The 14,711-nt window shown below is 44.5% G+C and overlaps 1 protein-coding gene across 4 annotated transcripts in view; it reads right to left on the reverse strand.

Moving 5' to 3' along the window:
• LOC111569048 (WD repeat-containing protein 88-like) overlaps positions 1-14,711 on the reverse strand; it is a 37,477-nt gene that overhangs the window by 19,365 nt on the left and 3,401 nt on the right. For 3 of the 4 annotated variants that reach the window (XR_008600861.1, XR_008600853.1, XR_008600858.1), the window contains exons 4-5: positions 9,132-9,214; positions 8,986-9,054 (exon numbers count right to left, since the gene is read on the reverse strand). Coding sequence is in view for 1 of the 4 variants with exons in the window: in XM_035948530.2 (XP_035804423.1) it covers positions 9,815-10,061; positions 13,794-13,923; positions 13,998-14,136 (516 nt within the window). In the remaining 3 variants the exon portion in view is untranslated. Of the gene's footprint in view, positions 1-8,985; positions 9,055-9,131; positions 10,062-13,793; positions 13,924-13,997; positions 14,137-14,711 lie in introns of all 4 variants that reach the window. The other variant, XM_035948530.2, reaches the window with a different exon arrangement.

Below are 14,711 nucleotides of genomic sequence, written 5' to 3' on the forward strand. Positions count from 1 at the left end.
TTTTTGTTGGATTTTTGATAACCAAGAGTGGACTATTTACATTTGACGGTTAGAACTGTACAAAAAGCGGACTCATGTAAACCAGGACTGGACTATCTTTCGTTGGATCATAAATAATTTGTATTGATTATTGAAAGGCTTTATTCTCTTCCTTATTTGTTGTGAGGTATTGTTGTGGTATTTGGTGTAATATTGCCACTGTACTCTGTGGTCTAAAACTAGGTTTTTGTTTCAACATTGAACCTTTGTAGGGTTCAACAGTATATGTTTTAGTTGAAATGCTACAACCAACTGGACGATGAGCTGTTGATCCCAGTGAGAAAGAACATTTTTGTTCCCACTGGAGAACAGACCAAAGACTAAGAAAATCATGTGAGTCAGCCGACCATTTAAGGTCACACGGTTGCTGAGGACCACCCCCCATCAAATCGCCACGTTATCGTGGTGGAGGGATTTGAGTGTCTCTGTGATCCTGGGAGCTGTGTTGTGTGGGGTATTAGCCCCTGGTAGGGTCTCCCAAGACAAATTGGTCCTGGAGGAGAGACCAGACAAAGAGTGATTCAGAAAACCCTGATGACAGTGACAAAACGGAAAGCTGCCACCCCAGGGCCTCTTCCTGGAGCCTTGCCCGAGGGGTACCTCGTCAGAGCACGTCTGATGGTTGAGCCTAGGGCCCCGTGGGTCTTGGTTGGGCACAGCCCAAAGAAGTAACACAGGGCCACCACCCAGTAGGCCCACCACCTGCAGGGCAGGAAATCGTGGTGGGGTGCTATGCCCCCTGGTGGCATAGACTAGTTCAGGGGACGTGGAACGTCACCTCGCTGGTGCAGGAGAACGAGTGGTACCAACTAGATATAGTTGAGCTCACCTTCACGCACAGCAATGGTTCTGGAACCAGAATCCTGGAGAGGGGTTGGACTCTCTCCTTTTCCAGAGTTGCCCAAGATAAGAGGTGTTGGGCAGGTGTGAGGATACTCACAAGCCCCCGGCTGAGCATCACTTTGTTGGAGTTCTCCCTGGAGAATGAGATCACCTCTGTGACTTCGTATCGTGGAGGGGAAAACTCTGACTGTTGTTTGTGCTTATGCACCGAACAGCAGTTCGGAGTGTTCGGCCTTCTTGGAGTCTCTAGGTGGTGTCCTGGAAGGGGGGCCACCTGGGGACTCCATTGTTCTCCTCAGGGACTTAAACACTCACATACGTAATGATGGAGAAACTAGGAGGAGGTGATTGGGAGGAACGGCCTGCCTGATCTGACTCCGAGCAGTGCTTTGTTATTGGACTTCTGTGCTAGCCACAGACTGGCCATAACAAACACCATGTTCAAGCAGTAGGTTGCTCATAAGTGTACCTGCTACCAGAACACCTTAGGCTAAAGGTTGATGATCGACTTTGTAGTCGTATCATCAGACCTGCGGCCATATGTCTCGGACACTCGGGTGAGGAAAGGAGCAGAGCTGTGAACTGATCAACACCTAGTGATGAGTTGCATCCAATGGCACGGAAGACAGATGAACAGACCTGGGAAACCCAAACGTGTAGTAAGAGTTAACTGGGAACGTCTGGTGGAGGACCCTGTCTATGGGGTTTTCAGCTTTCAGTTTTCATGGGGACATGGAATTGAAGTGGGCCATGTTCAAAGCCTCCATTGCAGAAGCAGGTGTTAGGAGTTGTGGCCAGAAGGTCACTGGTGCTTGTCACGGAGGCAACCAAAAGAACCTGCTGGTGGACATCAGCAGTGAAGGAAGCCATCAGGCTGAAAAAGGAGGCCTTTCTGGCCTGGCTGACTCGAGCAGCTGACAGTTACCGGTCGGCCAAAAGAGCTGCAGCTGTGGCTGTTGTGGAAGCTAAAACTCGGGTGTGGGAGGAGTTTGGAGAGGCTATGGAGAAGGACTTTTGGTTGTCTCGAGGAAGTTCTGGCAAACCAAACAGAAAGGGGAGGCAGAGCTTTGCCCAGGCTGTGTACAGTCGGGGGAAGAACTGCTGACCCGTACTGGGAACATTGTTGGGTGGTGGAAAGAGCACTTCGAGGAACTCTTGAATCCGGTAAACATGTCCTCTGTGGAGGAGGCAGAGCCTGAAGACTCGGGGGAAACTTCATCCATATCCATGGCAGAGGTTGCCAAGGTAGTTAAGAAGCTCCTCGGTGGCAAGGCTCCAAGTGTGGATGAGATTTGCCCTGACATGTTGAGGGCTCTGGACATTGTTGGACTGTCTTGGCTGACACATCTCTTCAGTGTCGCGTGGGCATTGGGTACAGTCGGTGTGAAGTGGCAGACCAGGGTGGTGGTTCCCATCTTCAAGAAGAGGGACTGGAGAATGTGTTCCAACTATCAGGGTATCACACTTTTCAGCCTCCCTGGGAAAGTTTACTCTAGGATGCTGGAAGAGAGTCTCCAACCTACTGTCGAACCTCAGATTCAGGATGAGCAATGTGGATTTCATCCCGGTCGTGGAACGGAGGACCAGCTCTTTACTCTTGTGGAGCTGCTGAGGGGTTCATGGGAGTTCGACCTGCCAGTCCACATGTTCTTTGTGGCTCTGGAGAAGGCCTGTAACCATGATCCCCGAGGGGCTCTGTGGGGGGTACTGAGGGAGTATGGGGTACCAGGCTCTCTGATACGAGTTATTCAGTCCCTGTACAACCACAGTGAGAGCTGTGTCCACATACTCGGCACAAAGTGAGACACATTTCCAGTGGGTATTGGACTCCACCAGGGCTGCACCTTGATCCTCCGATCCTGTTTGTGGTGTTCATGGACAGGATCTCAAGGCACAGCCGGGGTGAGGAGGGTGTCCGGTTTGAGAACCTCAGGATCGCATCAAAATTCAAAACCAAACATTGCCATAAACTTTGACTGACATCACAAATGAGTCTGAGAGTTTCTCATAGAGACAGGTTAAACTCCAGCACTGGGTGGCTGTGTGCATAGGCTGAACCAATGATAATTCACAACCTAACACTAGATGGCACTGTGAGGCAGGGTTAGTTGGGACGTTGCATGGGTCAGTGTATGATCCCAAAATGGCACCACAGTTACCCTGTAGACCTGTTTGACCTGGAAACACTTCGAAGACATCCGGTGACATCACTACTGACACCTGAGAGGAGGAACAACAACTGAACTTCCAGACCTTTTTAAGGCTTTGTTAGTATCAGTACAGCATGAGATCCCAGCAACACAGTCTGATAACACAATCAACACACAGTCTGGTTAGTATCAGCGTGGCTGCTGATTAACACAATCATTTAAGGTGACGAGTCGGTGCTCATATTTACATTCAGAGAGCAGCATTTACCTAACTAGTAGGTAGCTAATCTATTAGCTGCTGGGAGTTAAAAGCTCAGGTGATTGACACTAGACACTCATAGTAACAATCAAAACTGGCTGAATATTGAGCTCTCTGGGACTGAAGAAACAGGAAGCATCGCCTGGAACTGTTATCAATTAAACTGTACTGAGAAACTCGTCAGATACAGATAATTACTGCAGTTTATTGTTTTAATTTGGTTACGGCTGTGTATCTTTATTACACGTCCACAAGAGAAATAAAAAGATCCAAATATCTCTGGATTTTTAATAAACCTGTCCACTACTCCATGACCATGCAACAAACGAGCACAACTGCACACATCTGTATTCTGGTTCACAAATCAGCTTAAATGTACGCCCGCATTATCCACCATATTTATATCCAATAATGGTGGAGAATGCGGGCATCTATTTAAATACAGTATATAGATGGTGGAGAACGAACAGGTCAGGATCCTGTGGGACTTCCAGATCCATCCATTATCTATACACCACTTTATCCTCTGTAGGGTATCGGGGGGCTGCAGTCTATCCCAGCTGACTGAGGGTGAAGGCAGGTTCACCTGGACAGGTAACAGTCCATCACAGCGCTACACATAGAGACAAACAACCAGCACACTCACATTCAAACTTACGGACAATTTAGAGTCACCAATTAACCTCAACCGGTCTTTGGACTGTAGGAGGAAGCTGGAGAGCTTGGTGAAGCAGCCAAATGTGTCTGTGAACTGTTGCTCCATGAACCTTCTTCAACAGACCTGCTCCATCAGACTTCTGTTTCCTAAACTGTAATTACACTTGTTTGCTCGCTATTTTCAGTGTGTTGATGAAGTCATCCATGCTGCTAGTGTATCTGGAGGCTCAACATCAGCATCAACAATCCTGGGTCTACCCTGTGGTCTCCTCCCAGGCGGACGTGCTCGGAAAACCTCCAGAGGAAGCCTTCCCGGAGGCATCCAAATCAGATGGCCAAACCACCTCAACTGGCTCCTTTCGACGTGAAGGAGCAGCAGCTCTACTCCGAGCTCCCTCCGGATGTCTGAGCTTCTCCCCCTATCTCTAAGGCTGAGCCCAGCCACCCTGCAAAGGAAGCTCATTTCAGCCACTTGTATCCGCTATCTTGTTCTCTCGGTCACTACTCAGATATCATGACCATAGGTGAGAATTGGAATGTAGATGGATGGTAAACTGAGAGCTTCGCCTTACAGCTCAGTAGCCTCTTCACGGTTCGATACAACGTCCGCATTACTACAGACACCGCACCAAGCAGCCTGTCAATCTCATTCTCCATTTTTCCATCACTCGTAAATAAGATCCCGAGATGCTTAAATTCCTTCGCTTGGGGAGGCAACTCCCCCCCAACCCAGAGGGAGCAATCCCCTGGTTTCCATCAGAGAACCATGGCCACAGACTTGGAGGTTCTGAGCCACATCCCCACCACTTCATACTCAGCTGCAAACTGCTCCAGTGCTGCTTAAGGTCTGAGGAAGCCAACAGAACCACATCATCTGTGAAAAGCAGAGATGTGATCCTGAGGTCCCCAAACCAGACACCTTCCTCACCCCGGCTGCACCTTGAGATCCTGTCCATAAACACGACACAAGGAGACAAGGTGCAGCCCTGGCGGGGGTCCACACCCACTGGAAATGTGTCTGACTTTGTGCCGAGTATGTGGACACAGCTCTCACTTTGGTTGTACAGGGACCAAATGACTCGTATCAGAGAGCCTGGTACCCCATACTCCCTCAGTACCCCCCACAGAGCCCCTCGGGGGACACGGTCGTAGGCCTTCTCCAGATCCACAAACCACATGTAGACTGGCAGGTCAAACTCCCATGACCCCCTCAGCAGCTCCACAAGAGTAAAGACCTGATCCACTGTTCCCCGACCAGGATTGAATCCGCATTGTTCGTCCTGAATCTGAGGTTTGACAATCGGTCAGAGACTCCCTTCCAGCACCCGACAGTAAACTTTCCTGGGGAGGCTGAGAAGTGTGATACCCTGATATTTGGAACACACTCTCTGGTCCCCCTTTTTAAAAATGGGAACCACCACCCCGGTCTGCCACTCCACACCGGATGTACCCAATGCCCACGCGACACTGAAGACACGTGTCAGCCAAGACAGTCCAACAATGTCCAGAGCCTTCAGCATCTCATCCACTCTCATCTCGTCCACACCTGGCGTCTTGCCACTGAGGAGCTTCTTAACTACCTTGGCAACCTCTGCCACAGATATGGATGAAGATTCCCCCGAGTCTTCAGGCTCTGTATGGAAGCAAATCAGACTCATCAGATTCTAGCGGCTTGCCCTGCACTAGTCGGGATCTAGGCAGGCGCCAGCCCTGCGCTAGCCTTGCGCTAGGCGGGTGCTAGCCGGGCGCTAGGCGGGCGCTAGCCCCACGCTAGCAAAACTGCAACCGACGCCACGTCGTTAAAAGCTCCTCACGGAGATAATAAATCTTGTTCTTTAGAAACATGTCATGCATTACAGGTTACTGACTCTCACAAAAACAAACCACATAGAAGGCAAATAAAGGAAAAATACACTCACCAAAGCACCATCGTTCCCGCTGGTAGCCATGGTTGATCGCAGTCTTGTGAGGTCAAAGGTCCGCATCACATGACCGGAGGAGCGTCACTTGATTGGCTGGGCGTTGGTTCGAGTTTGGCCAGGATCAATTATTTATGCCTAAGTCCCCCAGATGTGAACATTGAATTTTTTGAGAGCGAATTTTGAACACATCGAATTTTTTTGAGGGCGAATTTTGAAGACATTGAATATTTAACTGTTTTTTAGAATTTTTATGAGCTAAATTCAGGCATAAAAAAATCACATAATTTTGATGCAAAAAAATTCAAAGTATGAAATTCAGCAGCTTTTAAAATTCAGAATCTGATGAGTCTGATTTGCTTCCATAGCTCTGCCTCCCCCACAGAGGACGTGTTTACCGGGTTCAAGAGTTCCTCAAAGTGCTCTTTCCACCACCTGACAATATCCCCAGTACGGGTCAGCAGTTCTCCACACTGACTGTACACAGCCTGAGCAAAGCCCTGCCTCACCTTCCCGAGGCGTCTGACGGTTTTCCAGAACCTCCTTGAGGCCAAACAAAAGTCCTTCTCCATAGCCTCTCCAAACTCCTCCCACACCCGAGTTTTTGCTTCCGTGACTGCCGCAGCTACCGCCCTTTTGGCCAACAATCATCTACAGATGATAAATGATGAAATCAGAAATCAGACGACTTAAGGAATCACACAGATGAATGTTTGGTGTTTGAGTCTGAGGCAGATCTGCTTCACAGTTCAGAGAAGATGAAGATGAACAGAACCAGCAGCTGATCTCCTAGTAACTGGAAATTATATTGTGATGGAAGCATTTACCATAGATTTAATCAATGATTTTAACAACATTTTACTGTGATTTATGAATTTTACTAGATGTGTTGCTGTATACTGATTCACACATTGCATCATTGTGCTCATTTGAGTTGTGCTGAACTGAGAAATAGGAGGGTCTCGAACATCGTTCCCACGGTGTGAATGGAACGAATAAAAGATGATTTAGACCAGATCAGTTAGAGGGATGCAACTGCTTACACACACACACACACACACACACACACACACACACACACACACACAACATATCCATATACATACAAACACCACACACATCTCATACATAATTTTGTCACATCTACACCACATTTATTAGTTTTGTTTGAATCTTATTCACCAATTGTGCCTTATAATAAGTTTTATATTATGTTGTATGTTTTTGAGAATCATGAATAACATGACAGTAACTGTGCTGCCTGGATACCAACTGAAGCTCTTAGGGAAACAGGCTAATGAGCTGTTATGCAGATCTCTAGGATTGCCGCCCCATGAATTTGGTGTAGTCAAACTATTTCCAAGCTTATAGGGGGGTGGTAGGAAATTTTTGTCCCACTGGGTTTTCGTTCCTACCTGCATAAACCTTTGAGGCTCACAGTCTGTTAGTTGACTTATAACATCTAATGTGTGATTGAATTAATTATTATTTGAATTTAAATAATGTACTGGAGAATGTGATCAATTACGTGGTGAATATTTTTGTTAAGAAATGAATGTTTTTAAATGTTACAGGATCAGTTTTCTGGAGCTCTCTGACCTAGGTTTTTCAAATGGTAATTTTCCCTTTTACTTAATGTTTAGGTTTGATCTTACGATCAAAAAGGAGGGATTTGTGAAGGAAAAATTACTCACTTTCTCATGACTGAGGTGGTTCTAGTTTATGACAGCCTAAATGCTGAGTCATCCCAAATGGTCACCCTTGACTCATGGTTCTCCTAGATAGAGGATACAAACTTGCGTATGATCTCTCTGTCCCCTAATATGACCCTGAGACAGACAGACGCTTGGTAAACATAACATAGGGATAAAAGACAACTATCTGGCTGATGATGTCAGAACAACAAGGTTATATTGCTGTGTTCCTGTTCAGATGGATCCTGAACTAACAGTCCTGCCTCCACATTTAGAATGTGACATCAACATGGCACGCCTTCCAAACGGTATATATGCCCAAGACCTGAGAGACTCCTCAGAACTGATGCTGCCAGTGCTCACGTCACTGTGTACTCGCTGTATCATTTCTCCTGAATTCAGTAAACCTTATTCTCAACATAAGCCATCTGAGTCTCCAGAGTGTCCCTGAGTTTGCCTCCTGATTCCTCTTTTGACATCGCAGAATTCCCTAACACAGATGACGGATGTTCCAGTTTAACAAAGATGGAGAAGTTCACTCCTCTAAAACCATCTGTTTCCTGAAGAAGGTTCCTGGACGAGAACGTCTTCAAGAACCAAAGAGTTCAGCTGCCTTCTGCTGAAACACTTCAGGTCATCATGACCATATTCTGCTTTGTAGTTCCTTCACTGTGTTAAATAGCTGCTTTTTATGAATGGAAAAGGTCTGGAAACTTCACTTTCAATCATTTTTGGATAATTCTGGGATATTCTGGGACTTTTTTTGCCCCTTTGGACATTTTTGGAACCAGTATGTAGTTTTAAACTCATTTTTAGTCACCTTAAACAGATCTTTTTGTGATTTTGGACATTTTTTGCTTGTTTTGGACAATTTTTCAGTTACTATGCACATTTTCAACTCATTTTGGAGAAATTTTCAGTCATTTTGGATATTGTTTTGTTGTTTTGTGCAATATTTCTGTCATTTTATGACATTTCTGTCATTAAACACATTTTAGCAGATTTTATAAAAGCTTTAAATCACGTTGAACATTTGTTTTTCCAGAGGTGGAGTGAGCAGAGTTAGCATCAGACACATTAATGAATGTTCTTCTGGTCGGTTCCTTTAATGTGTCAGATAGATGCTCTTTTAGTCAAACTTCTGCCTTCAGTTACATTATAGAGTTGCTCTGAGGTTACTGACCAAAGGTACCTGGCTGTGGTCGACCAATCACAGCAGGCTGGGCTTTTCTAGGAGGGGGAGGGGGTCATACAGAGACAGGAGCTAAAGCAGAGTGTTAGGCCCCCTGGTGGTCTGAGGTTGGTACTGCAGCTTTGACAACAAGAAAATTCTAAAACATTGGAACTTCAAGCCTGAAGACCAAGAATTCCCCAAAATCGTTTGTTCTGGACCGTAAGTGAAAATACTTAGAGAAGTCTGGAACCTTGGAGGAAGACGCCACCAACTTCCTGTCAGCGCTGATTGACACGTCCGTCACCCAATCACTATGGCCCTGAGACCAAACACAATGACAACATGAGCTGAGCCTCCAGATGATCCCAGGAGAAAATCAAAGCAGAGTTTACTGACCTTGAGGATGAGAGTCTGGCAGTGGGAGGACGTATCCCAGAGTGCAACGGTCCTGTCGTAGGAGCCCGACACCAGCAGGTCAGCTGGAACACAACACAGGTCTTTATAGACCAACAACACAACACTGAAGACCTGCTGTCAGAAGAAGAGCTGAAAGATGAACCATCAGAGCAGTGATGTTCAGATCAGAGGGGAACTGAAGGCCACATTTCCTGATCGAACACAAAAATACACAAAAATCATCCAAAATGACAAGAAAATTGTCCACAATGAGTCAGAATTCACCCAAAATTACTCAAAAATACTATTTTGTACAATTTTTTAGTCTTTTTGGACCCACCTCTATGCACTCCAAGGTCTGGAAATGTCCAGTTCTGAATGGTCTAAGTGAGACTAAAGACTGGAAGTAGGAAAGCAGAACGTCCCCTTGAGAAAGTTCTAGAGTAGACCTACCGACAACTGGAGAAAGTTCTAGAGTAGACCTACCGACAACTGGAGAAAGTTCTAGAGTAGACCTACCGACAACTGGAGAAAGTTCTAGAGTAGACCTACCGACAACTGGAGAAAGTTCTAGAGTAAACCTACTGACAACTGGACAGTTGTCAGTAGGTCTACTCTAGAACTTTCTACAGGAGACATTCTCTATGGACTTCAAGGACCTGGAACTCTGGAAATAATCCCAGTCAGAAGGTGTGATCATTGATAAAGTTCCTGCTGGTTCTGCTGCCTTGCTCAGAGGCCTCTCCGTCAGCTGAGAAGCTGCAGGAGCTCACGCTGCCTTCATGGCCTCTCTGCAGCGTCGTCCCTCCGTGAGTTCGAAATCCTCCAGCCTGCAGGTCCCACAGCTTCAGCGTTTTATCCCACGAGGCCGTGCACACGAAGCGCCCACTGCTGGTGAAGCAGCAGTCGGAGACCACGTTGCCATGGTTACTGAGAGAGTAAACAACAACACAGGAAGAAGGAAGACAACCAATCAGATCCGTGACATCAGCAGAAATGTTGTCGGCTCCTCCGAGCAGCTCAGATGTAAACAGAGACGGTTAATGAGGACGGGGTGTGGAATCAACTTAAACAGGCTGTGATGTTTTACAGAACAAAGATTCTGCACATTTACAGGTGAGTAACTGTAGAATGATGACGCAGCTATAATGTGGAACACACTGATGGACAGATGGAACCTTCATGTATTTATTGGATCTTTATGGGTCAGGCTAACTGTGCATTCTCCACCTCCAACTGAGACTTCTCTAAAATGAATAAATGAGTCCCGCATCATGTAGAATGTGTCCAAAATGACTCAAAATGGATTCAAAATTACTAAAAACTGCAAGAAATTAGCTACATTTTTACTAAAATTACTGAAAAAAATGTCCAAAACAACTTAAAATTGATCTAATATGACTCTAAGTGAAGACTGCAATCCTTTAACGTGCGCAGAATCTATAAACACACTGAAGGAAAAGAGGAACTAAAAAGAAGAACATGTATTTTTCATGTGTTTATTGGGGCTATGGTTCATGTTAGTGTTCAAAATGAAAAAACTAGTCCAGGATTACTTGAAATGTGTCCAAAATGGCTGGAAATGCATTCAAAATCACAAAAAAAAATAGTCAGAAACTCCAGTATTTACAGCGGAGTGGAGGAAAGCTGGAACCAAACATAGTTCCTGCTAACTGGTCCACATGACAAAATGAGTCCAGAATTACATTAAATTACTCCAAAAGAGTCATTTTAGAGTCATTTTGGACACATTGTTTGTCATTTTGCATGAATTTTGAGCAATTATTGACAAATTCTGAGTCATTCTGGATTTTTGTTGTCATTTTAAAAACGTTTGGAGTCATTTTGGACAATTCTTGAAAAATGTTAGACAATTTTTGACTGATTCTGGGCAGATTTCTGTCATTTCTGACAGTTTTTGAAGACATTTCAAGCCCTTTTGGATAGTTTTAAAACAAATGTAAACATTATTTTGTCATTTTGGACAAATGATACGATTCATTATTTTTTCAAACTCAGATTCATTGGCTTTGGCCCATTTTCTGTGAAGAACATTTATCACAACACACTGTTAACAACCACAGAACGCACACCCCCTACTCATTTACATTACATACAGGATGTTCAGGTCCTGCTCTCACATTCCTGCACATTTCACCCTCTGTCTTGCAGGAACTAATCTTTATTTTCTCTATTCGCATGGGATAAGCACTACCTGGGGATCTCTGGCATGAGATTGAGCATCAGCTAGCTCCAAAACCAAGACAAGCCACAGGACCAGAACCAGTCCAGCAGCAGCAAGGACCAGAACCAGTCCAGCAGCAGCCAGCAAGTAAAGAAATATGGATGTCAGTGAATGGTTCCATTGAACGGTCTTCTTGCCCCAGACATGAACCACCCCACATGGCTGCCAATGGATCAGGATGCAACCAGGACCAACACGCCTGGCAGAAACTTGGAGGACATCAAGTCTTCTTTTGAGTTTTTCATCCCAGATTCCATCCAGAAAATGATTCTGGATTGCACTGATTTCGAAGGAAGACGTGTTTTTGGAGAGAGGTGGAGGGAGATAAACCAAACCATTTACATGCTTACTTTGGAGTTCTTTTCCTTGCTGGAGTTTTCAGGTCCAAAGAGGGAATCCACAGAATCCTTGTGGGATGCAGAAACTGACAGAGAACTTTTCTGTGCAATAATGCAAAATTTCGACATAATTTCCATGATAACGGAGACGACAGACCAGCTGGACGGCAGACAGTAAAGCTAGCTGCCATCAGGACAGTGTGGGACAAGTGGGTCCACCACCTCCCCCTGTTTACAATCCTGGGCCTAACGTCACTGTTGATGAGCAGCTGATGCCCCTTCAGACAGTATACACCATCTAAACCTGCAAAATATGTATAAAGATCTGGGCTGCCTGTGATGCCACTTCCTCACATGTTAGGAACTAACAGGTCTCCAAAGGGAAACCTGATGGGGGAGCCCCTGAGAAGAATCCAGGAGTGAGAGTTGTCCTGGACATGATCAGAGACTCAGTGAACACAACATCACATGTGACGAGCTGGACAGGAGCTGCTAAAGAGGAAGCTAACCATGGTGGGAACAGAGCTCCCAACACATCTGCTGACAAAGAACAGGCCGGTCAAGTCTTCCAAGTCTATGTACACGGATGACACGTCCCTGGTGTCCTAGTGCCAAAGAAAGGCAAGAACGTGGTCCTCATGAGTCCACTGCACAGGGATGGGAGTATCTGTGTCCAGAAGCATCAAAAACCAGAGATCAAAATTGGATTATAACGCCACAGAAGGAGGGTGGACAACATGGACAAGCTGGTGACTGCAAAAGGACGACCCTACGCTGGCCACTGGTGATATCCTTTGACGTGTTGGACATCTCAGCGTACAACGCCTTCATCATCTGGATGGGACTGAACCCAGAGTGGAGCAGAAGGAAGCTCCAGAGGAGGCCACTCTTCCAGGAAATGTCTTCAAAAACTATTTTAGACTATTTTTGGACACGGTTCAAGTTCTTTTGGTCAAATTTAAAACAAATGTGAACATTGTTTTGTAATTTTAATAACATTTTGAGTCATTTTGGACAATTTCTATATCATTTTTGGTAAGTTTTGACTGATTTTGGGCAGATTTTTGTCATTTTTGACAGAGATGAGGAGTTCAATGTTCGCAGAACATAGAGACCCAGTAAACATATTAAACGTCCAGATTATTCTGTTGGTTCCTCCTTTCCTTCAGTGTGTTAAAGAGCTGAGTTGGAGTCAGTCTGGATATCTGTCCAATGTGGATCATTTCACTTCATTCTGGACAAGTTTACAGTCATTTTGGACACTTTTTTGGTCATTTTGCATGAATTTTGAACAATAGTTTTGACAAATTTTGAGTCATTCTGAATTTCTTTTGTCATTTTGAAAATGTTTTGGAATTATTTTGGACAATTTCTGAAAAAAACTAGACAATTTTTGACTGAATTTGGGCAGATCTTAAGTGATTTGGCACAAATTTGGAGCCATTCTGGATCATTTGAAGTTATTCTGCCACTCATGTTTTCATTCATTCTGAACTTGTGTTTGTCACTTTTAATACATTTAGAGACATTTTTGACAATTTCTGAAATATTTTTTGGCAATTTTTGACTCATTTTGGGGGGATGTTTGTCATTTTTGACAGTCTTGAATCCATTTCAAGTGCTTTTGGATAATTTTAAAACAAATGTGAACTTTTTTGTCATTTTTTTGAATATGTTTGGAGTAATTTTGCCAAATTGTTTGTCATTTTTGCATGAATTTTGAGCAATTTTTAGAAATTTTGAGTCATTCTAGATGGTTTTTTTGTCATTTTGAATACATTTGGAGTCATTTTAGACAATTTAGGGAAGATTCTAGATAATTTTTGACTGATTTGGGGTAGATTTCTGTCATTTCTGAAAGTTTTGAATACATTTCAAGGCTTTTTGGACAACTTTAAAACAAATGTGAAGATTATTTTGTCATTTTGGCCATTTTTTTCAGTCCAACACATTATGTAGGTCAACAGACGGAAATTAGCCCTTGAGCTAAATCTGGCTTATTTACTCCAACCTTGTATAAATTATGAGATTGTACATTCATTAATATGCAAATAAATAAAGAAATGAAGTGTTCCTCACCTGTCCATGGACACGGTGGTCTTCTGAGCCAGCAGGTCCCACAGTTTGAGGCTTCGGTCTGCAGACACTGAGGCGACTCTGTGGCTCTGCGGGTCGAAGCGACACTGAGTGACGGTGGATCGGTGGTGATCTGGAGACAAAACAGACCTGGTGACGCTTCAGAGACGTTGATGCTGAGCTACAGCATCTGTCCGTCCGTCCTACCGCTGATGTGATGCAGCGTCTGTCCGCTGGAGGCGTCGCAGATAAAAACTCCGTTCTGAGGATCTGCAGCACAAACCAGCAGCCGACCGTCAGAGGAGGAGCTGCAGGAGGTGATCAGGCCGGCCTGCCTGGACTTCCACTGCACAGCAACAACCACAGCAGCACTGACTCCATTCACAGTGTCTCATCCACAGACACACACACAGCTTTATCAAGACGTGTTGGGTAGGACTGAAAATAATGTCCACATGACAAAAAAATGTTCACGTGTTTTAAAATTATCCAAAAGGACCTGAAATGTGCTCAAAAACTGTCAAAAATGACAAAAATCTGCTCAAAATGAGTCAAAAATTACCTAGATTTTTTAAGAATTTGTCCAAAAGGACTCAAAACATTTTCAAAATGACAAAAAAGAAAATCCAGAATGACTCAATATTTGCCAAAAAATTGTTCAAAATACATGCAAAATGACCAAAAAAGTGTCCAAAATGACTGTAAACTTGTCCAGAATGAAGTGAAATGATCCACATTGGACAGATATCCAGACTGACTCCAACTCAGCTCTTTAACACACTGAAGGAAAGGAGGAACCAACAGAATAATCTGGACGTTTAATATGTTTACTGGGTCTCTATGTTCTGCGAACATTGAACTCCTCATCTCTGTCAAAAATGACAAAAATCTGCCCAAAATCAGTCAAAAACTACCTAGATT

The sequence above is a fragment of the Amphiprion ocellaris genome, chromosome 1, assembly GCF_022539595.1.
Source record: "Amphiprion ocellaris isolate individual 3 ecotype Okinawa chromosome 1, ASM2253959v1, whole genome shotgun sequence".
Lineage (NCBI taxonomy): Eukaryota > Metazoa > Chordata > Actinopteri > Pomacentridae > Amphiprion > Amphiprion ocellaris.